This window comes from Microcaecilia unicolor, chromosome 13 (genome assembly GCF_901765095.1).
Source record: "Microcaecilia unicolor chromosome 13, aMicUni1.1, whole genome shotgun sequence".
Lineage (NCBI taxonomy): Eukaryota > Metazoa > Chordata > Amphibia > Gymnophiona > Siphonopidae > Microcaecilia > Microcaecilia unicolor.
Window position 1 is genome coordinate 57,585,440 of NC_044043.1, and position 25,050 is coordinate 57,610,489.

The 25,050-nt window shown below is 43.3% G+C and overlaps 1 protein-coding gene across 1 annotated transcript in view; it reads right to left on the minus strand.

Annotated features, from left to right (window-relative positions):
* Positions 1-25,050, minus strand: part of TAOK1 (TAO kinase 1) — a 247,468-nt gene that overhangs the window by 159,504 nt on the left and 62,914 nt on the right. Inside the window, exon 2 of the mRNA XM_030185736.1 lies at positions 8,172-8,394. Within this exon, the coding sequence (XP_030041596.1) occupies positions 8,172-8,303 (132 nt within the window). The 5' untranslated portion in view covers positions 8,304-8,394. The remainder of the gene's footprint in view (positions 1-8,171; positions 8,395-25,050) is intronic.

Sequence of the window (25,050 nt, forward strand, 5' to 3'; positions counted from 1 at the left end):
TAGAGTTGGTAATAACTAGTGAGGTAATTACATTTGCTGACAATACAAAGTTATTCAAAGTTGTTAAATCGCAAGAGGATTGTGAAAAATTGCAAGACGACCTTACAAGACTGGGGGCCAGATGCACTAAACTTAATGAGCCATTAACGAGCAAGTAGTAAACCCTGGCATGCACTAAAGACTTTTTTCCGATGACGGTAGCAGCTACCGAAAACGGAATGCAGATGAGCAAATTGTGTAGACATGGCATCCAAATGGCAGATGACATTTAATGTGAGCAAGTGCAAAGAGATGCATGTGGGAAAGAGGAACCCGAACTATAGCTATGTGATGCAAGGTTCTGCATTAGGAGTCACCAAACAAAAAAAGGATCTAGAAGTCATCGCTGATGATGTTTTGAAACCCTTTGCTCAGTGTGCTGCGAAAGCAAAAAAGCAAATAGGATGTTAGGTATTATTAGGAAAAGAATGGAAAATAAAAACAAGGATGTTATAATGCCTTTGTATCACTCCATGGTGCAACCGCACCTTGAATACTGTGTGCAATTCTGGTCACCGCATTTCATAAAAGATAAAGTGGAATTAGAAAAGGTAAAGAGAAGGGTGACAAAAATGATAAAGGGGATGGGACAATTTCCCTATGAGGAAAGGTTGAAATGGCTAAGGCTCTTCAGCTTGGAGAAAGGGAAAATTAGGTTCTTACCTTGGTAATTTTCTTTCCTTTAGTCATAGCAGATGAATCCATTACGAGTGGGTTGTGTCCATCAACCAGCAGGGGGAGATAGAGAGCACTGAAAAACCATAGTGCCTCATGGCCAGCTAGCTCCATCTGCCTCTTCAGTATTTGAAGCTTCCAAAGCAGTGTTACATCGCAAAGCATAACAACATGAACTTTCCTCACAGCGGATGAACGCCCCAAAACTGGAGCTATAAGTCAAAGGAGGGAATGGACTCATCCTCCTGGAGGGAATGAACTCATCCTCCTGTAACTGAACAGAAATCCTGAAGACTGTTTTCCAACTTCTCCCAATGAGGGAACATATCTACAGGAAAAACTGAACATAAAACTAACATGAATCACATAATGAACCACAGAGGGAGGGCTCATGGACTCATCTGCTATGACTAAAGGAAAGAAAATTACCAAGGTAAGAACCTAATTTTCCCTTCCTTGTCATCAAGCAGATGAATCCATTACGAGTAGGATGTATCAAAGCAATCCCTAGACAGGGTGGGAACAAGCCACACCACGCGCTAGCACTTGTGCTCCAAAATGCGCATCTCTCCTGGCAGCCACATCCAGCCTGTAATGTCGGGCAAACGAGAGCTTAGAAGCCCAAGTAGCTGCACTACATATCTCTTGAAGAGAGAGTGCTCCAGTTTCAGCCCAAGAAGAGGAAATCGCTCTTGTGGAATGTGCCTTAAAGGCTTCAGGCGGAGGCCGGCCAGATAGCAGATATGCTGAAAAGATAGCTTCTTTGAGCCAACGGGCTATAGTGGCCTTAGATGCTGGAGACCCTCTGCGCGGACCTGACAAAAGAACAAAAAGATGGTCAGAGGTCCTGAAGGCATTTGACATGCGCAGATATTGCAACAGAGCCCTTCGCACATCCAGAAGGTGCAACTGCCCATAGGCTTCAAGAAACTCCTCTTTAGAAAAGGAGGGCAGGAAAATAGGCTGGTTTAGGTGAAACGCTGAAACCATCTTAGGCATGAAGGAAGGCACCGTACGTACCATTACTCCAGACTCTGAGAATTGCAGAAATGGGTCTCGACAGGACAGCGCCTGGAGCTCAGATACCCGTCTCGCCGAATTCACGGCCACCAAAAAAGACCGTCTTTAAGGTCACATCCTTCTCCGAAGCTCGCCTAAGCGGCTCAAAGGGTGAACACTGAAGGGCCTTTAAAACTAACCCCAGGTTCCAGGCCGGACATGGAGCCCGCAAGGGAGGATGGAGCCGAAGCACCCCTCTAAGAAACCGTGTCACATCTGGGCAAGCAGCCAGAGAGAGGCCAGCGACCTTCCCTCGAAAACATGCTAAGGCTGCCACTTGAACACGCAGGGAATTATAGGCCAAGCCTTTTTGTAAACCATCCTGCAAAAAGTCAAGTACTGGCGAGACAGAAGCCCGCATGGGTGTAATTGCTTTAGAAGCACACCAAGCCTCAAATTAGTGCCAAATCCTGGCATAAGGCCCGGAAATGGAACGCTTGCATTCCTGTAGGAGAGTGGAAATGACTTTACTGGAATATCCCTTGTCTCTCAATTGCGCCTCTCAATAGCCATGCCATAAGACCAAAGCAGCAGGTGTCCTCCATGGTCACCGGGCCCTGTGACAACAGGTTCGGTACCAGAGGTAACGGCAGGGGATCCTCTACCAGCATCCACCGGAGGTCCGCATACCACGGACTCCTGGGCCAATCCATGGAAATGAGAACCACCTCTCCTTGGTGGAGTCGAATCCGCAGGAGTACTCGCTCTATCAAGGGCCATGGAGGGAACACATACAGGAGGCCCTGAGGCCAGGGTTGAGCCAAGGCATCCAACCCTGCCGAGCGAGGATCTCTCCGTCTGCTGTAGAAGCACGGGACTTTGGCATTTGTGCTTGACGCCATAAAATCCATTACAGGCTTTCCCCATTTGGCACATATCTGCAGGAATACTTTGTCTGCAAGTTCCCACTCCGCTGGGTCGATCTGATTCCTGCTCAGATAATCGGCTTGCACGTTGCTCTTACCTGCAATATGAGCTGCTGACAGAAACTGCAGATGAAGCTTGGCCCAGTGGCAAATCTGCGCGGCCTGCGCTGCTACTGCTATGCACTGAGTGCCTCCTTGGCGATTTATGTAGGCCACTGCTGTCATGTTATCCGACAGAACTTTGACAGCCAATCCTTCCAGGGTCAATTGAAAGGCCAGAAGCGCCTGGAAAATCGCTTTCAACTCCAAGCGATTGATGGACCACTCCGACTCCTCGGGTGTCCAAAGACCCTGGGCATGCCTTCCCTGGCAATGTGCACCCAGCCCTTCAGGCTGGCATCTGTTACCACCAGGCACCAATCGGGGAGCGCTAACGGCATTCCTCACCGTAACATGCTGTCTGAGAGCCACCACTCCATACTGAGCCGGGCCGCAGGGAGCCACGTGAGTCTGCATTGATAATCCTGAGATATTGGAGACCATCGCTGAAGCAGGGAACACTGCAGAGGTCTCAGGTGCGCTCTCGCCCATGGCACCACTTCCAAAGTGGCCGTCATCGACCCCAACAGCTGGACAATGTCCCAAGCTCGCGGGCGAGGCATCATCAGGAGCAGACGGACCTGGTTCTGAAGCTTGCACCACCTTTGCTCGGGTAGGAAGACCATCCCCAAGGCTGTGTCGAACCGGACCCCCAAATATTCTAGAGATTGAGAAGGGGTCAGGTGACTTTGGCTACATTGACAACCCAGCCCAGAGATTGCAGTACTGAGACCACTCTGGCTGTAACCTGATAAGTCTCTTCTGCAGAGTCTGCTCTGATGAGCCAGTCGTCTAGGTACGGGTGAATCGGATAGCCTCTCGCCTGAGAAAAGCAGCTACTACCACCATTACCTTGGAAAAGGTTCGGGGAGCTGTGACAAGGCCAAAAGGCAAGGCCCAAAACTGGAAATGTTTTCCCATCACCGCAAAACGCAGAAACCTCTGGTGCAGGGACCAAATTGGTATGTGCAAGTAAGCTTCTTTCAGGTCCAGAGACGTGAGAAACTCTCCTGGCTGTACCGCAGCTATGACGGAGCGCAGGGTTTCCATGTGAAAATGCCGCACGTTCAGAGACTTGTTGACTTGTTTTAAGTCTAGGATAGGCCGAAAAGACCCTCCTTTTCACGGCACCACGAAGTAAATGGAGTAACGGCCAGAGCCGCATTCGGCGGGAGGCACGGGGGAAACCGCCCCAATGTGATTCAAGCCTTGCAAGGTCTCCTCTACCGCTGCCCGTTTGGCGGTAGGAACTGCATCGGGACTCCACAAACACATCTCTTATCGGGGCATTGAATTCTGTTCTGTAGCCTTCTCTGATCAGGTCCAAGACCCACTGATCTGAGGTAATCATGGCCCACTCCTCGAGAAAGAGGGAAAGTCGTCCTCTTATCACAGGAATCGAGGAGGGGGCCAGCGCACCATCATTGAGAGGGTCGCCCTTGAACTCCAGGTTTTGAGCCTGCTGCTGCGGAACGTTTGTCCGAGCGAAAGGAGTTCCTCTGCTGAAAACGGGCACGTGAAGTGAACCCAGCAGAACGCCTCAGGCGGTACCTTCTAGCTTCACGGAAGTGAGGTCTGTAAGAGGAGGGAACCGCCTGACCCTTGGAAGAAGGCCGCGGCCTATCCTCGGGTAAGCGCTGGGGTTTGGCATCCCCCAGACCTTTCACAATTTTCTCCAACTCCTCACCAAACAGGAGAAGGCCTTGAAAGGGCAACTTCACCAACCTTTGCTTAGAGGCCATGTCAGCTGCCCAATGCCGTAGCCACAGAAGTCGGTGAGCCGCCACCGCTACAGCCATCTGTTTAGCCAAAGCTCTGACCAGATCATAAAGGGCATCAGCCAAAAATGACAAGGCCGACTCCATCCGCGGTGTCACCTCCGCAAGGGGCTCCGCTCCATCTCCGGGCTGTTCCACTGCCTGTTGCAACCAAGCGAGGCAGGCTCGGGTAGCGTAGCAGCTGCATGCAGACGCCCGTAAGGATAGGCCTGAAATTTCAATGGACCGTTTCACAGCTGCCTCCAGGCGACGGTCCTTCCAGTGGGAGGGTAGTTTTCTTTGTCATAGCGATGACTAGGGCATCCACTTTAGGCACTGCTAGGCGCGCCAAATGCTCCTCACTTGGAGGGTATAATTGCCCCATAGCCCTGGCGACTTTCAAAGGCCCCTCGGGGTCAGCCCATTGAGCCGTGATAAGCTCTTGGATGGAGTCATGCAAAGGAAAGGCTCGAGCAGGCTTCTTAGTACTTGCCATCCTCAGATTACCGGAGGAGGTCTCAGTACTCCCAGGGTCTTCTATAGAGAGGACCTGCAAGGCATCAGTAATAAGCGCTGGCAGCTCATCACAGTGGAAAACCTCACCGCGGAAAGATCATCTGGATCCAGTGGCAATCCTGCACCTTCTTCTGGCTCTCCAGACCACGAAGGCCTGCCAGAACACCTCAGAGTCCTCACATTCTGACCACGGGGAGGGGGGGGGGGGCACTCTCTGAAGGGGAATCCACCCTTCTGCGCTTGTCTTGCGGCCATCTGTCAGGGGAAAACGCGCCTGACGGTAATCCAAGGCCAGACTCCACTGGAGGGGATACAGAAAGCAGGGCTGCAGGGGACCCCTGCGGAAGAGCTCTTTTTAACAGGTATGCATTATGCAGCAATAAAACAAATTCAGGGGAAAATGGCTCACCCTGGCCTCCCGGTTCCAGTCCAGGGCAAACAGCTCTTTTATCAGCCTCCACACGAGGCGCCCCTCCAGGCTCAAACCCCTCCGCCTCAGCGGGGGTCGCGCCATGCTGTTCCAAAATGGCGCCCGCTGCCAGCTCCACGGAGCGGGAAGGAACATCGCTCGCCATGCTCAGGCCGGCTCTACCGTCTGAAAAGCATGCCTTACAGAGCCCCGCTGCAGATTTGCGCTTGCCACAATCGGAACAGTGCTTAACTTTCACAGCAGCCATCAGCCGAAAGCGGCGGAAATTCAAAATGGTGGATTCGCGCCAAAATCGTCCCAAACGCGGGCCCTCCCCGGAGGAGCTACAAAATGCTCTTACCTCACCAGACCGAGTCTCCGAGCTCCGGTCACGCGGCACAATCAGAAGAAAACCTCTTTTTTTTTTTTTTTTTTAACGCTGTGAGGAAAGTTTCAGGCAACAGTTAGAGGCAAATTTCCAAATCCGGAGGATCAGTAGCGTGGGAAAGGCAGGGAAAGGGCGAACCTATGTGCCTGCATCCACAGCGTGGGCAAAGACAGGGACAGGGCTTGCCTATTTGTCTACTTCCACATTGGGGGCCGGGTAAGGCAGGGAAAGGGCTAACCTATTTGCCTTTAAAGTGGGCACCATCAGCCACAACACCTCTGCTACAACTGGCAAAAGCACTGGAGCCACCCCAGGCAGATTTTCTGAAGGAGCTTGAACAAGCTGCAACCACCCTGCTAGGGAGATAGAGAATACTGAAGAGGCAGATGGAGCTAGCTGGCCATGAGGCACTATGGTTTTTCAGTGCTCTCTATCTCCCCCTGCTGGTTGATGGACACAACCCACTCGTAATGGATTCATCTGCTTGATGACAAGGAATGGCCGCTGTCATGGACAGGATGCTGGGCTCGATGGACCCTTGGTCTTTTCCCAGTGTGGCATTACTTATGTACTTATTATTTTGTTGTTTGTCATCAGATTTTTAGTTTTATCTAACCAGGAAGACAACTGTACAAATTTTGAAATAATCCGTCCTCCAAGTTTCCATGTTTATTTTATATTTCCTATCCCACCCTTCGGGATCCTTCAGGGCGGCTTACAATCTAAAATTACAGCTAAGAACCAGAGAGAACAGAGAAAAGGAGGAAAAAACAAACAAACTGGAGAGAAGCGATGAAAGGAGGGAGTAAACTATAAAACAAAAAAAGAGGAGGGGGGGGGGGCTCTGCAAGAATCAGGACTCAGAAAGGAGAGAGCTTCCAAAAGTAGAGAGAGGCATTAACAAAAAGCGTTGGTGAAAAGGAATGCTTTAAGGTCAGCTTTAAAAGTGGTTAGAGAGGTTTGAAGTCAGAGAGAGAGCTTGGAAGAGCATTCCAGAGTTGTGGGCCTTGGACTGAAAAGAAACTGAGTGTCCCATATTGTTTGGATCTTTGTGAGTAGCACACTAAGCCATAAGTGTACTATTTTTTAAATGTATTCACTGCTGTAATTGTCTGTTGCCTATGTCTATGCCTTTGGTGAATTCCTCCAAAACGGCAGTAAATAAATCCAAATACATAAATTATGTGTACAATCAGCCTGGTTATGGTTGGATCCTAAATTAGCATTTGGAGTGGGTGTCAAAGTTCTGGATATTTCTCCCGTACAACAGGCAGGCAAGAAACCCTGACTGCCTGGGACATTTTTATTACACAAAAACAAGTACACACTATCATTTTATTTATTTATTAGGCAAAAGATGATGAAAAACACTGGAACAGCACACAAAAGTTTAAAAAAAAACTGATACGAACAACATTTCTTTTCACATTCGTTCAGCAGAGCATAAAAACAAAACTGAGATGCTGTGCAAAAGGCTGTGTGCAGGAAGGGCTATATACACTCAACACACTGTTCTGAGATCTGGAAGAGCTGTTCAATCTCAGTGACATGTGATGAAGCCACCCATTTGTGTGCCTGACTCATTCCTGCTTGTTGATAGAAAAACATTTCTGGTTTCTGTTGGTTTAATGGCACAGGAATCTAGTAGATTAACTATAACAGCAAATAATAGGTTAAATCTTACTTGCTACTCTGAGACATGCCAAACTACTTTTTCTGTACAGGGGAAACTGGCAGTAACTTTAGTTCCTGAGCAACAACCACTCCCATCTACAACAACTGGAGCTATATAATTTGCTAAGGACAAAGCAGTACATGATTGACTCACTGCTCCATCCACATTTTTGCAGAAATGCTTTTTGTCTTAATTCCAAGGACATGAACAGAATAGCACTAAATATTCAACAGGTTAACTTGTGACAGAGTATCAGTCCTTTTACATTCATAATCCAATATGACATCATATGCATTCCTTTTACTGATACTTGTATTCAGGAAGTATTTCTCACATTCCATGCTTATTATAATAATAATCCTTGGTGAATGGAATTCAAACTTGTTTCTCTTGGCTTAAATTTAAAAGCAAAAAGAAAAGACAATTTCACATTCTGTTTCCCAATATCATGTTTCCCAGTTATGACTATACTAATCAGGCAATAAAATATCCAAAACAAATTGAAAGCTGGATAAGCCTTTGAATAAAGGGACAGTCAACCAACATTTCTTGTTTTTACTACAAAGTAGTTAAATTTGACACTCTCTATTCAGGATGCAGCAGCACTGTAACACAACAATCTAATTTTACAAAAGCATTCAAATAAGTCTCAAGATTCTACAACAGGCATTATAAATAGTACACTTACAAAATATACTGCTCCAAAGCTTCCATGGCCGATCTCTCGGAGATCTGTAAAGAGTTTCTCAGGGTCTTCCCTGAAGAAGAGTTCTGCTATTTCTGGATCCTTCAAACTTCCCGCTCGGCTGGTTGACGGCATTCTGCCAGGCAGAAAGCCGTCTATCTGGGTTTGCACTGCTGCCTCAGTCCTTGGTTCATCTGTATAAATCAGTTTTCTTCAGCATGGAGCCCTGTAAGGGAAAACATACACGGTCAAATTTGTTTCAGAGAAGGAGCATAGTGCAAAAGTAGCTCTTACTAGTATCTGCACACACTGGGAATAAACTAGATCACCTTTACTCATTAATGTTTTTCATCTACTCTGTCTAATGTTTATATCAAAAAGAAAAGAGACATTTATCAAATTAGTAATATTTTATCAATATTTTAGCGAAACAAAGGTACAAGTTTGAACAAACCTACATTTTGAGACTAAAGCAAAATAAGAATTTCTCAAAAGAAAAATAATTCACATTATCAAATTTGCTGCATCACTAAGCATCAGTATTGTACTATTTATGTATAATGTGTTGTAACTGGAAGGAGTAAAGCACACATTAGTACTAGACTGCATAGATCCTTAGCAAACTATTTTACATTCAAGATTTGAAACAATTTTTATTGAACCAATAGAATAAGATAATAGTACAGGATAAACAGACATGAGTCAATTATATAATAAGGTATAATGTTAACAATAAATGTATATTCCGCCAAATACTTTTCAGTTCAATGCGGATTACATATTTCAAAGAAGCAGGTCATTTCCTGGACGTACAATCATAATAATTAAACAAAAGCAAGTTAAGTTAATGAGAACAGCAGTTTGAAACAACTTTCTAGATAGGTAAGTTTTAATTTATCTGTGAAATTGATTGTAACTTGTCAATGAGATCAACAACGTTTGGATTTCTTTCTCCAACGGGCAGCGCGATACAAGAAAAAATTGTCTAATAGCCTAGATCTCTTTAAATTTGTTAAGGATGGAAATGTAAAAACAGAACAAGTTCTCATAACTCTAGTTTTTCACATAAAAATTACGTGATCCAAAAGATAACATGGAGCTAAGCCATAAAACACCTTATAGATGAACCCTCACATGAACTGGGAGCCAGTGACGTCTGTAATACAAGGAAACAATATCACACTTTTTCAGCGAAAAACATCAATTGCAACACTACATTCTGGATAGTATTGTAAATATATATATATATATATATATATATATATATATATATATATATATATATATATATATATTTTTAGAGACTCTTAGGTAAATGATGTTACAATAATCCAAGAGATTCAAGATCAAATATTGTACAATTAAACAAAAGTGATCTTGATCAAAGTATTTCCACATTCTTTGTAAACTGCGCATTATAAAAAATGATTTCTAAGTATGTTTGTGAATCTGATGCTCCAAAAAGACAGCCTATTATCTAACAGAATTCTTAATACTCTAATGTAGGGAGAAAACTGGTATAATATCTGGTTTGCTGGGGAGTTCGCAATTCGGGACAGGGCGTCAGCGTTCCCGTGAAGCTTCCCCGCCCTATGCTGTATTTCAAAGGAAAAAGCTTGTAACGCTAAATACCAGCAGGTGAGCCTGGCATTCTGGCCCTGCATTTGTTGGAGCCATTTCAGAGGTGCGTGGTCAGTAATCAAAACAAAAGGATTGCCCTGCAGATAGTATTTCAGAGTTTCTATAGCCCACTTTATAGCCAAACACTCCTTCTCTATAACAGCGTAATGTTGCTCTGCCGGGTGCAGTTTTCTACTCAGAAAAAGGACAGGGTGCTCCTCCCCTTCAAACTCTTGGGATAACACAGCCCCCAAGCCCGTCTGAGGCGTCTGTTTGTAACAGGAAGGGCTTCTCAAAATCTATTCCTTTTAAGACCAGTTCCTGACACAGGTCTTTCAACATTTGGAACTCCCCACGACCTGCCTCTGTCCACTTTAGGACATTAGGGCACCTTTTCCTCAGCATGTCAGTAAGGGTGCTTGACCTCTCCGCAAATCTAGGAATGAATCTGCGATAATATCCTATCAGCCCCAAAAAAACCCTCAATTGTTTTTTGGTGTGGGGCAGCAGAAAATCACGCACTCCCTGCATTTTATCCCTTAGGGGTTTGATAACTCCCCCTCCCACAATGTATCCCAAGTATTTTACCTCTTCACTAGCAAACACGCACTTCTTTGGGTTCACTGTTAGGCCAGCCCGCCTGAGGGATTCTAGCACAGCTTTGACTTTGGGCAAATGGGACTCTCAATCTGAGCTAAAAATGACAATATCATCCATATTCTTTTCATCTATATCTGGAGAATGGCTGACTACTAAAAATGTAGTCTTCTCTGAATTTAAGTTTATGCTTTTTCATCCATGCTTCTAAAATATGTATAACGTTATAAAGTAAATCTATGTGTAATGAAACCACTGAATCAACAGGAACCAAGACCATTATATCGTCTGCATAACTGTAAAAGCAAACCCCTAGCTTCTCTAGAGCATAGCCTAAAGAATGCAGACATATATATTAAAAAGCACAGGAGAGAGTGGAGAGCCCTGAGGAACTCCACTAGAGTTACTCCATTTCTCCGATATATTACCATCCAATTTCACCTTATAAATGCGATCCTTCAAAAACCTCAGAAGCCAGTTATAGACATTTCCTGTTATTCCCATACTATCCAAATCTGGAGAAGGATATTGTGGTCAACCAAGTTGAGCACACTAGAGAGATCAAACTGCAGCAGCAAGGCCTTCTTACCTTCCAATAAAAATCTACGGATATTATCAAGGCGTGAACAGATAGTGGTCTTGGTGCTGAGATTTGATCAAAATCTCGACTGGGTATGATGCAATACATTATATTAGTCCAGGTATTCAGCGCATTGGAAAGCCATTACTCCTTCCATCATCTTTCAAACACAAAGGAATTGAAGCAAAAGGTCTATAATTAGCTAAAAGATGACTGGGGTTTTTAATATTCTTAATAATAGGAGTGATGTTGATCTCTCCCAGACAGGAAGGAAATTTCCCTATTTCTAGGGAAGACTGTATAATCAGTTCAGCTACATTACTGTGAATTTATTTGATGCTGTTCTCATAATATAAGGTGGGCACGAGTCCAAAACGCAATATGAAGCAGCATATTTCTTAAATATTTGTCAAAAACCAAGAGATGGGCAAAAATTCACTCCACAATTTATCTGCTGGAGTCAAGAGCGTACCTATACCCATGTCCTGGACTGAATTACCATTCTTAAAGAAATCTCTAATAGTAATTTTGGAGCTAAAATAATTTGCTAACTGAATTGCTGATGTTTTTTTCCATCTTTAGATGAAGTATAAGTTTCCATATTCGTGAGACTAGATAGAATTTTGAACATCTTAGTATCCATCATTTTACCATTGACTAATCTTGAATACTCCTCCTTTCTTTTTAATTTCAATAGAGTCTTATATTCTTTGTTAACTATTCACCAGCTAAGTTTATTCTCCTTGGATGTTTGTTTTTGCCAGTGTCTCTCCAAGGTTCTACATTTCTACTTCAATCCAAGTAATTCAGAATCAAACCATTTATCAGAAGGTCCCACTATTTTTACTTCTGTTTTTAATGGAGCTATAGTAATAAGATCTTAGATAGTAAGTTTAGACCAACAAAATTCAATGATTCTGAGAAAGCACTATACTCATTAAATCTTGATCAAAAATAAAGCCACCCCTCAACCCCAACTAGCAAAGAAAGATCAAGATCTGGAGAGCCTGGACTCTTTTAGCACTCCAGAAAAGCATTTAATAAGTAAGAGTCTACAATTCCACCCCAGCATGAAAGAGAAATAAGCAGACAGAACAATAGGGAAAATTGAATAATTACCCAACAGATGGAATGACAACCCAAACTGCAAGGAAGGAAGACAGAGCCAACCCTACAGATTACATGCACCCATCAAACCCATGGTGCATGACGCACAAGGACACCTCTCCTCCCAAGAGACATGGAAACGAACCAAAACCGGGAAACATGGAAAAACTATTAAAATGCAAATCCAGACCCTATGAGGCAAAGATTGTAAGTATACATCCCAAGTATACAGAAAAACCTTCTTCCGTTTAAAAGAATATTCAGCATGTCTCTGTTTAAGCAGCATCACAGCATGAAAACAATTCCTCCAGATCCAAAAATATGGGGCTTCATCATTGATCCACTCTCCCAAAATGACTCACTTACCTAACATCTCTGCCTTCCGGAGAAAAAGAGTTTGCAAACAGTTGTGTTATCTAGAGACACTGGTCACTCTACTGCAGTATCGCCAGCAAGCTCCTTGACAGATATGAGGCTTTTTGTATTCACAACTACGATCCTGCTGAAAATCAGGTCAAAAACCTCTGTTCCAGCGTCTCTGCGTTTAAAAACGTGACGCGACTTTTTTTTTTTTTTTTTAAGCTGTGAGGAAAGCAGAGGTATTGAAGACTCCGGAGGCTCAGATGAGTGGGAAAGGCAGGGAAAGGGCGAACCTATATGCCTGCATCCACTGTTGGTGGGTAAGGACAGGGAAAGCAAGGCAATATGCCCACATCCACAGAGGTATGGGTAAGGCAGGGAAAGGGCTAACCTATGTGCCTTTAAAGTGAAGCTGCTATAGCCTCCAACACCCCGGTTAACAACTGGCAAACCAGGAACCACCTCCCGGCAGATTTTTTTGGAGCTCGAACAAGCTGCAGCCACCCTGCTAAGGGAGATAGAGAATACTGAAGAGGCAGTGGAGCTAGCTGGCCAAGAGGGCACTGTGAAAGTTTGAGTGCTCTCTATCTCCCCTGCTGGTTGATGGACATAACCCATACGTAATGGCTTCATCTGCTTGATGACAAGGAAGCTTGACTTTTGCACAGCTTCAAAAAGCATGAAAAAAAAAAATAATTAACATCCTGATGGCATTTCAATTAGAAGCATCTAAACCCCCTGCCTAAAATATTTGTTCTTGCATAAAATAGGCCCAATGTAGTACACAGAATTGACTTACACTTAATCCACCACTAATAGAGATCGTGGGTATGAGGTTAATCAACAAACCAAAATCCGAAGAATCTGCAGGTAACCCTCCCGACACCATTAAGTACGGAGCACCACCCGACTGGGACCCAGAGAAACTGATAAACCGCCATCCTGGAAAGGCTCAAAAAATTCCAACAAGCAAGTCCATAAAGGAAAAGCAAGAAATAGGCAAAAAAATAAAAAAGAAAAGAAAAGAAAAAGAGTACAAACAGAGTGGCAATGGCAGGGTGCTGCCACAGACACTCTGTTTATACTCAGCATTTCGCCTATTTCTTGCATTACACAGAACCCATGTGCTTCTGTTAACATTTAACAAAGGTCTTTTTCAAGATCAGGCTATTCCATTACTACCCAAACCACATTGCATATTGGAGCTTTTTTTATATACAAGATCAAGTAACGAAGACTCCTGAAGCAGGCCTATGGCCGAAACACAGTACTGTGTCGAGTCACAGATTAATAAAATTTGTTTGAGCCGCTCTACACTGCTGTCCTTGCCTCTTGAGTTCATGGTCTACTTCCCATTGTCCACCTTTCCTATAAGAAGACAAAATCTGCTTTATAACGATTTAAGGTTTTTAAGATTTTTGTCTCTTAATAGAAGAGATGACCCCATTAACACTCCAAGAAATAAATTTAACTGTCTCACCTGAAAAATAGAAAATGAAAGAGGCCAAGGTTTGAGGAAATGGCGAGAGGATCGTCCCTAGCCACCAATCCTTTCTCCAGATCATAGAAACTAAGAGGAGGAGCCCATCAAACACCACGGGACCAGTCAGCAAAATCAACAAGAAAAACAAAACAGTTCTCCGTTCAAAAGAAAAACAACCTAAAAGAAACCCCAACCCCACTCCATAAAGCCCCTGTTCAGAGTCTCTACAATCAGAAACTCTGAAAAAACAACCCCCCACACCCATATCTAACATTGAATGCCCTATACAGGACTGAGGCCACTGTGAGACCAGTCTCCCGAATCCCTAACCCCCCCCCCCCTAAAAGACACAGCAAAAAAATGGGATAGCATGACCACCAGCACAGGCTAGGACAGGAAAACAACTTCAAGCAATATATAAAAGAAAATTATTTCAAACCATATGTATAAAATTAAATGACTTCCAGCAGTAGATTTAGAAGATAAAAATAAAAAGGCCCCTCACCCTAGACAGACGTGTGTAGCACAGCCCAACAGTAAGTGCAATTCAAAGCAGGGTCTAAATGCACAGAAGAACCAAGAATCCATCCCCACTCTCACACTCATACTCCATCCATATAAGCCATCAAAAGAATTTTAGGAAGAGAGAGAAAAGAAAAAACACACAGAAATGCAGTGAAAGCATGCTAATGCCCACAGACAGAAAGAATATGTAACTGCAAAACTTGGATGGCAGCAGTGTGATGAAATTGAGCCACAAAAATCACTGAACCATGTAGCACTCACATGCAGACTTGGGCAAACACATTACAGGTAAACAAGCGAGGCCCACTGAGAAATTGCCCAATACATAAGCACGCCCGCTGCACATAGGAAGCAGCAATTGGAGTGAAGAAAATAGCTCATATCCATAGGCCCTTAGGGCAGCGATGCAAGCTTGTAGGAAGCATTGTAGAGAGCTCACCAGAAGACAAGAGCAGGGAGATTCAATCAGCAATGCAACACTCCCGTGCGGGTCATATAAATATCAAATGTGTGAGCCAAAACCTGCTAAAATCCCCAAACCATGCAACATAACAGAAATACAATGCAAAACCACAGTAGATCAAATAATAAACAAATCCACATGCACTCACACTAAACACACACCATCATTATAAGTTTAAAGAAGTTAAAAGAAAATGTAGAACTGTCTGAAATATCCAGGAAGAGTCAAAGTCTAAAAATAGTCAAAGTTCAGTCTGAGATGAAAGGAATACTCATTGTAAATCAGCTAGTCAGGAAAGTGTGGTCCAACAGAAAACAAGGAGCGGGAAGAATACCAAGGTTCACAAGATAGCAAACTGCACTACTGGACAGAAGTGAGCCTGCAGTGTGGTGTCCTACAGAGCTGACTCTGCTGAAACTGGTAGCTGTTGAAAAAAAGCCATGGCAGCATCTGTGGTGTCAAAAAAACTGAGGCTCACCATCAATAAAAGCAGTCAGCCTCACAGGGTAAAGTAAGGCAAATTGGATGTTACTTGTGAAGATCAGCGCATATGGGCCACATGGAGGCATATTTTCAAAGCACTTAGCCTTCCAAAGTTCCATAGGTTTCTAGTGCTTTGAAAATATGCCTCATGGCCACTCAAAGGAAAAAGGGAGGCCACACAGAGAAGCATCTCAAGGCTGGGTCACACGGGACATAACAGAAGTGCCAACCAGGCACACAGACAACAAGCAAAAATCAAGAGAGAAGTGCTAACCCTAGCACACAAACAGTCAACAACCAAGACAGAAGTGCCAACCCTAGCACACAGGCAATCAAATAAGAACCAAGGCAGAAGTACCACATAGGCACACTAGCAAACAAAAGAAACAAGGCAGAAGTGTCCACATAGGCACACAGTCTAGGAAACAAGGCAGAAGTGCTACACAAGCACACTGACAAAACAAGGAACAAGGCAGAAGTGCTACAAGCACACAGGAAAACCTGGAGACCTGTGGCATTGCAAAGGCCCTGAATGAAGGTCCACACTTTCCTTACGAAGCCCTTCACTGATGTCATGACTACAGGAAAGAAGCTTGAAACACAAGGCTTGAAGCCCACTGAACACCAGAGTGAGGCTTGAAACACAGAAGTGGTAGCAGAGGCGACAATGCAAGGAAAAAACAGACTGGACCCACCTCTAAAACTGACCACCAGAAGACAAGGTGAGCCCGAAAGTAGGGTCACAGCCCACAGTCGTGACACTGCCTGACTGCTCGGGCCAACTTCGGGTCAGGGCTCCGGCATCTCCACTATCACCCCTGCTCACTGAGGTGTATTTTTATTGTTTTTTTTTCTTTTTTTCCAAGGCTGCAAAGCAGACTTTTTTTTATTTTTGGAAACTCAATAAGCTTTATCCCCTGTACGAGAAAATAAAGCCAAGCCAAACACAGTGCTGTAGGGGAGCCCAGGGGAAAACACCCAAACAGGGTGTATGGGCAAGGAGGGGGAGCTCCCCCCCGCCAAAGCAGGGCCTAGCTGTAGTCTCACTCAGACACTAAGAAGAGCAACTGGGGGGTAGCAAAGTCATGCTCCACACTCAACCAGGTCTAGTCAGGAACCAGGAACATGGGAGCAGCCGCTGGACTGAATCACAGCCAGAAGAGCAAGAAGCTAGGCAAGGGAGTACCAGCCTGAACAACCTACCATCTGCTAGTAGAGAAAATACTGGGATTTTCCACTAAACACTGAGCAAGTTATACTAGTGAGGTCACTGGAAAAAAAATCAGTTTTTCTATACCTCCATTTGCTGATAGGAAGGGATAACACACAGTAACATAGTAAGTGAAGGCAGATAAAGACCTGAATGGTCCACCCAGTCTGCCCAACATTATCAATTCAAAATTTAAATCAACAATGATCGTGATATTATATACTTAATCATGGTCTTTCTCTGGTGTTCTGGGACTTAGACCATAGAAGTCCACCCAGCTCTGTCCTTTATGTTCCAGCTACTGGAGTTGCTTTCAAAGTCCACTCCAGTTTATTCAAATTTGTCTTGTCATTTGTGGGACAAAGACAGTAAAAGAGTCTGCCTGGCACTGTCCTTACATTCCAAATCACTGGAGTTTCCTTCAAAGCTCTCTCTAGCCCATCTTAAACCAGATTGCCATACGTGGGACTCGGACTGTACAAGCCAGCCCAGTACCAGCCTTACCTGATGCAGCCAGAGTTACCATCTAAGCACTACTTGACATGCAAAACACATATACAACCCATTGTTTTGCTTTTTATATAATTCATTTTCTAATTAGAGATCCTCTGTGTTCATTCTACACCTTTTTGAATTCCGTCACAATTTTTTTTCTACCATCTCCCTCGGGAGATCATTCCAGGCATCCAGAACTCTCTCCATATAAAATAATTTTCTGACATTACTCCTAAGTCTACCACCCTGCAACCTCAATTCATGTCCTCTAGTTTTACCACTTTCCTTTCTCTGGAAAATATTTGTTTCTTTATTAACACCTTTCAAGTATTTAAATGTCTATCATATCTCCCCTATCCCTCCTCTCCTCTGGGGTATACATATTCAGGCCTTCCAGTCTTTTCTCATATGTCCTTTAGAAGAAACCCCATATCATTCTTGTCACCTTCCTCTGGACCACTTCAAGTCTTCTTACATCTTTGGCAAGATACAGCCTCCAAAACTGAACACAATACTCCAGGTAGGGCCTCACCAACGACTTATACAAAGGCAACACCATCCTTTCTTCTGCTGGTTACATTTCTCTATACAGCCTAGCATCGTTCTGGTTATGGCCACTGTCTTGTCACACTGTTTCATTGCCTTCAGATCCTCAGATGCTATCACCCCAAGATCCCTCTCCCTGTGTGTGCATATCAGCCTCTCACCACCTAGCACATACCTCTCCTTTGAATTTCTACTCCCTATGTGTATCAATTTGCGCTTTTTAGCGTTGAATTTTAATTGCCAAACATTAGACCATTCTTCTAACTTCTGCAGATCCTTTTTCATGTTTTCCACTCCCTCCGGAGTGTCCACTCTGTTACAAATCTTGGTATCATCCGCAAAAAGGCAGACCTTACCTTCAAAGCCTTCGGCAATTTCGCTCACAAATAAATTGAACAGAATTGGCCCCAGCAACAATCATTGAGGCATTCTACTACTCACCTTTCCTTCCTCCAAGTGAATTCCATTAATCACCACCCTCTGGTGTCTGTCAACCAGTTCCCAATCCAGTTTACCACTTTCGGTCCTAACTTAAGCCTGTCAAAGGCTTTGCTGAAATCTAAGTAGATAACATCTAGTGTATGTCCTCGATCCAATTCTCTGGTCACCCAGTCAAAGAATTCAATCAGATTTGTTTGGCATGATTTACCTTTAGTAAAACCATGTTGTCTCGGATCTTGTAACCTATTGGATTCCAGGAAATTCACTATCCTTTCCTTCAGCATCACTTCTATTACTTTTCCAACAACCGAAGTGAGGCTTACTGGCCTGTAGTTTCCAGCTTCTTCTTTGTCACCACTTTTGTGAAGAAGGGCCACATCCCCTCTTCTCCAATCCCAAGGAACCTCTCCAATCTCCAAGGATTTATTAAACAAATCTTAAACACCCACTTTACGTTTATATTTATTAGCAGAAACAGTTCTTCCCTCTCATCTCCTCTCCAGATCACAGACACGCAGAACATACACAGATAAGAACAAACATACACTAAAATGCCCACTCACAAAAGGGGATGGGATGCGATATTCCACCTTTCTGTGGTTACAATCACAGCGGTTTACATATTATATCCAGGTATTTATTTTGTACCTGAGGCAGTGGAGGGTTAGGTGATTTGCCCAGAATCACCAGGAGCTACACTGGGAATCAAACTTGGTTTTCCCTGGTTCTCAGCCCGTTGCACTAACCACTAGGATACTCCTCTACTTCACCCATACATACATGTGAACATTCTCACAAACACATACAAACCAGCCTACAAAGATAAACACATACAAACACACACAAATGCGCAAAACAGATAAACATAAAATAAAGATACACACAATCAGAGGTGTTGGAAAGAATTCCAAGCCATGCTGTGCACGCTTTCCCCACTTGCCTCTAACAGTAGTCTTGATTAGGAATGATCATTCAGACAGCTGTTTCACATTTCCAGCAACAGCATAGAACAATAGACAATAACATCAGTCAGAAAAGAAAAAAAAAGAGAGAAAAGGGGGAGAGCGAAATGGAACGGATGATCACAGCACACTACTGCTGCTGAAGGAATGTTCCCTAAATCAACACTAATGATGTCACGTTCAGTCTTTCAAGTGGCATCAACATATTCATACAAACAAGACATTGTTGCTCAGATGCAACTGCTGCAATCCCACAACACACAGCTTCTTACATATGCTGGTTTGGGCTTGGAACCTGCCCACACAGTAGAAAATTACACATCCCCTCTTCTAAAACGGTCCCAAATTAAATTGTTGGTTTGGAGGGGGAGATGTAATTAAACCAATTAATGGTTTAGAAAAGTCATGTGTTGTAACATAGTAAATGACGGCAGATAAAGACCTGTATGGTCCATCAAGTCTGCCCAAAAAGATAAACCCATTTTACATGGTATGTGATACTTTATACCCGAGTTTGATTTGCCCTTGCCATTCACAGGGCACAGACCATAGAAGTCTGCCCAGCACTCATCTTGTACTAAGTTCTCAATCTAACGTCGAAACCCCTTAAAATTTACACTCCAGCCCATCCATATCGATTCAGTCACGATCAGGGCATAGACCGTAGAAGTCTGCCCAGCCCGGCTTTGCTTCCCAATTACCGGCATCAACACCTAATCTCCGCTAAGATTCCGTGGATCCATTCCTTCTAAACAGGATTCCTTCATGTTTGTCCCACGCATGTTTGAATTCCATTACCGTTTTCATCTCCACCACCTCCCGCAGGAGGGCATTCCACATATCCACCACCCTCTCTGTGAACAAATACTTCCTGTCATTATTCCTGAGTCTGTCCCCCCTGCAATCTCAATTTATGCCCTCTAGTTCTACCGCCTTCCTGTCTCTGAAAAAGGTTTGTTTGCGGATTAACACCTTTCAAATATTTGAACATCTGTATCATGTCAGCCCTGTTTCTCCTTTCCTCCAAGGTATACATGTTCAGGTCAGCAAGTCTCTCCTCGTATGGTCTGCAACGCAAATCCCATACCATTTTTGTAACTTTTCTTTGCACCGCTTCTAGTCTTTTTGCATCTTTAGCAAGATACGGCCTCTAAAACTGAACACAATACTCCAAGTGAGGCCTCACCAACAACTTGTAGAGGGGCATCAACACCTCCTTTCTTCAGCTGGTTAAATCTCTCTCTATGCAGCCTAGCATCATTCTGGCCACAGCCGTTGCCTTGTCACATCGTTTCTTCACCTTTAGATCCTCAGACACCAACACTCCAAGGTCTCTTTCCTGAGTCAAGCTTACTAATCCCTCCCCTCCTATCCAGTATCTCTCTTTTGGGTTTCTGCACCCCAAGTCCATCACTCTACACTTCTTGGCGTTAAATTTTAACTGCCAGACCTTCCACCATTCTTCTAACATTCTGAGATCCCTTCTCATTGTTTCTACTCCCTCCAGGGTAGCCACTCTTGGCTATTTTCGTGTCATCCACAAAAAGGCAAACCTTTCCTTCCAACCCTTCAGCAATATCTCCCACAAATATATTAAAGAGACTAGGCCCCAACACTGACCCCTGAGGAACTCCACTGCTCACCTTCCTTTCCTCCGAGTTGTTTGTGTTTGTAAGTAATATCAGATATAACCTTTTTTACATGTATTGTTAAACCCACCAGCATTGGTTATCACTTTTGTGCTATGACTTCTTTCCTTTGGCAAAGAGAACAAGAAGTTAAGGACATCTATTACTCTCTGGCATGAAGAGAGTTTTAGCCCTCGACAGCTCCTCAAGAAATGCAATTGTCAGTCCAATAAAGATATGTCATGTAAAATAAAGTGTTTTATTCTTTATTTCCATACCTTCAGATGAACTGACACAGCAACTACACTAATTTATCAGGTAAGAGAATTCCTGTATGAAAAACATCTCCAACAGTTACAGCCTTAGCACAAGCAACAAATTATCAAGATCAGGTTTCAAATTAGGGGTAGGAGGGGAAAACATGCATATACATATTGTACATACACATACATACACACACATATTATATATATATATATATATATATATATATATATATATATATATATATATATATATATAAGTAACCCCCCTAGAGTCCCCCCCCCACCCCGTTTACTCAGCAATCTCTTGGAATTTCAATATAAATGTTTACAGCTTTATTTGTTGTTAAGTTTATGTAACGATTGGAATGAGATTATCTTTAAAACATGGCGAAGTTACAAACATTTTAGTGTGACCAACTAAATTTTCACACATTCAAAAATATTTGCACTGTAAAACTACCATTATTTGGAAAACAAACAAACTGCAACAAAACAAAACAAGGTACCAGCTTACTATCAATGATGTCACAATGAGGCAGGCCCTTAAATTTAAAACCTAAAGAGAGAGGATAAACACTTTAAGCATTCTTGGTGACTGCAAAATTCTGGCACATCGTTGCAATGATTTTATTTTACTGTGTTTCAGCTTGAACATTTCTAACGTGCAAAAATTGTTAGGTAGTAATGCTAAAATGTCAGTAACATCAACACAGCTTAATATAATTAAGGTCCCTGTTTACTAAGGTGCGTTAGCATTTTTAACACGCCTACAATTAGCGCACGTGCTAAAGTTAATGCGTGTTAAAAACGCTAAGGTGCCTATAATGCGGCTTAGTAAACTTAAGTAATGCCACACTGGGAAAAGACCAAGGGTCCATCGAGCCCAGCATCCTGTCCACGACAGCGGCCAATCCAGGCCAAGGGCACCTGGCAAGATTCCCAAACGTACAAACATTCTATACATGTTATTCCTGGAATTGTGGATTTTTTCCAAGTCCATTTAGTAGTGGTTTATGGACTTGTCCTTTAGGAAACCATCTAACCCCTTTTTAAACTCTGCTAAGCTAACTGCCTTCATCATGTTCTCCGGCAACGAATTCCAGAGTTTAATTATGCGTTGGGTGAAGAAAAGGTTTCTCCAATTTGTTTTAAATTTACTACACTGTAGTTTCATCGCATGCCCCCTAGTCCTAGTATTTTTGGAAAGCATGAACAGATGCTTCACATCCACCTGTTCCACTCCACTCATTATTTTATATACCTCTATCATGTCTCCCCTCAGCCGTCTCTTCTCCAAGCTGAAAAGCCCTAGCCTCCTTAGTCTTTCTTCATAGGGAAGTCGTTCCATCCCTGCTATCATTTTAGTCGCCCTTTGCTGCACCTTTTCCAATTCCACTATATCTATCTTGAGATGCGGCGACCAGAATTGAACACAATACTCAAGGTGCAGTCGCACCATAGAGCGATACAACGGCAATATAACATGCTCACACCTGTTTTCCATACCTTTCCTAATAATACCCAACATTCTATTCGCTTTTCTAGCTGCAGCAGCACACTGAGCAGAAGGTTTCAGTGTATTATCGACGACGACACCCAGATCCCTTTCTTGGTCCGTAGCTCCTAACGTGGAACCTTGCATGACGTAGTTATAATTTGGGTTCTTTTTTCCCACATGCATCACCTTGCACTTGCTCACATTAATCATCATCTGCCATTTAGCCGCCCAGTCTCCCAGTCTGGTAAGGTCCTTCTGTAATTTTTCACAATCCTGTCGCGAGTTAACGACTTTGAATAACTTTGTGTCATCAGCAAATTTAATTACCTTGCTAGTTACTCCCATCTCTAAATCATTTATAAATATATTAAAAAGCAGCAGTCCTAGCACAGACCCCTGAGGAACCCCACTAACTGTTGTTTAATAGTAATATTTAAGTATGATGACTGAATAAGTACATAAAGTTTCTCATTGAAATTCAAAAGTGGTTGTTGAGAAAACAGCACAAACTCTAGGGGGTTACTTAAAAAAAAAAAAAAAAAAAAAAAACTGCATCCGATACCAGGAAAGCCAATTGTCAAGACATAAGGAAACTGAGGCCAAAGATTCAGAAGGTGCCTTTATTAGTAACCTGAACACCAAATTTAAACAAGCTGAAAAACAGATTTTTTTAAACTGTGGATTAGACAACTTCACTGCCCTCAAAAACCTCATATATGGGAAGGAAGAATTATTTTTTCTGTTGAATCTTATATTGCTGGCAGTGGTGCTACTTGTACTCTTAATGGTGACATTATTATTACCTGTAATTTTCTTTCCTTGAGTCCTGCTAAACCAGCCCAGACCAATGTGTTGTGGGAGATAGAGAAATCTAAATATTCTGGTGAAATCCTTATAGGGTGTTGCAGCCTGGAACAATTCAATATATCAGTGCCAATAGAAAAAAAAGCCAGCAGTAATGAAGGAAATCAAAACGAATAGAAGAAACCAGAAAGAAAAACATGAACAAGCCGAAGAATCCTGGAACTCACCCAGGGATCTCTCTAATGGCACCTACATTCTTCACTTTGCAATTAAATACACTACCAGAGAATGAGCTGGTGAACACTAAGACAGAAATCCCAGGCCGGGCATAGTCAACAGAGAGGAAAAACCTGGACTGGTCTGGAAAGATGCAAATACAGGGGATAAAGCTAACTGAGTTTCAAAAACAATCTGCCCTTCAGCATTAAAAACAAACAAAAAAAAAAACACCTTCCTTATCATCCTTCAGTCTAGGCCAGGGGTTCTCAATGCAGTCCTCAGGACACACCTGGCCAATCCGATTTTCAGGTAACCCATGATAAATATGCATGAGAGATTTGCATACAATGAAGGAATTGTATTCAATTTATCTGATGCATATTCATTGTGGTAACCTGCAAACCTGACTGCCTAGGTGTGTCTCGAGGACCGGATTGAGAACCCTGGTCTAGACCAATTCAACGCTCCAAAGCAATATCCCTCAGTGCAGGAGAAAGACAAGGCCCCCTCCATAACTGCCTCACAAAAGGCATTATCCACCTACACCAACATGTCTATCCTGTAGTGTCTCACATAGAAGTGCAGCAATGACCATGCAGCCACCTTGCAGATATTTTCTGGAGAAACTGTTCTAGCCTCCACCCAGGAAGTTGCTAGAGACCTTTGTCAAATGTGCTCTTTCGAGACCACCTTGTGGTTAAAAACATATGCAGACTCAATTTGCCAGCCACTTGCCCTTTGCACAGCCCACTGAATAGAAAAAGGTCTGGCCTTCTAAAACTGTTGGTCAACTCGTAGTAGCAAAGGAGAGCTCTACAAAACATTTAACTAATAAAATGTTCTTCCTGCCCCTTCTTTCGTGTCAACCTTAAATGTTGGAAGAAGAAAAGACTGATTAAGGGGCTCATTTTCAAAGCACTTAGCCTTCCAAAGTTCCATAGGTTTCTATGGAACTTTGGAAGGCTAAGTGCTTTGAAAATATGCCTCTAAGTGGAAGAATAATGCAACCTTCGGCAAAAAGGATGGGGCAGTACAAAACCGTAAGAAGGTCTAAGAAAGGATCTCTTCATGAAAAGGTCTGCAGATCCAAGATACAGTGGACTAACAAATCGACACCAGAAAAGCAGTTTTCAGGGATAGATCTTGCACCGCTCTCTGCAATGACTCGAATGAAGGTTGCGCTATCTGGGGTGCCCTCAGCCTGTTTACTCGCTGTTGCACCTGGCAATGCTGCAGGATTCTCAACCCTTGCACCAAAGCACACCTCAAAACCAAAGGCACTATGCAAAGTCTCACTCTGCCCACAGTCCTCACAGGCCATGCGACTTAAAAAGTATCTTCAGTGGGGTCCTTTAGATGGCATCACGCTGGGTGCCCTAAGTTTGCCTGCTTGCTGTTCCACTTAGCAATGCTGCATATCTCTCATTCCATGAGCCAAACAAAGCACCACTCAAACTGAATGTGCTATCAAGTTTCATTTTCCCCCATAATGACCCTGTTAAGCAGGCTTGGAGGCCAGTGACAGTATTTCTATAGGCCCATTCCTTCTTCAGCTTGCATAGCATATAGTCCTGGCATACACTAATTCTTATACG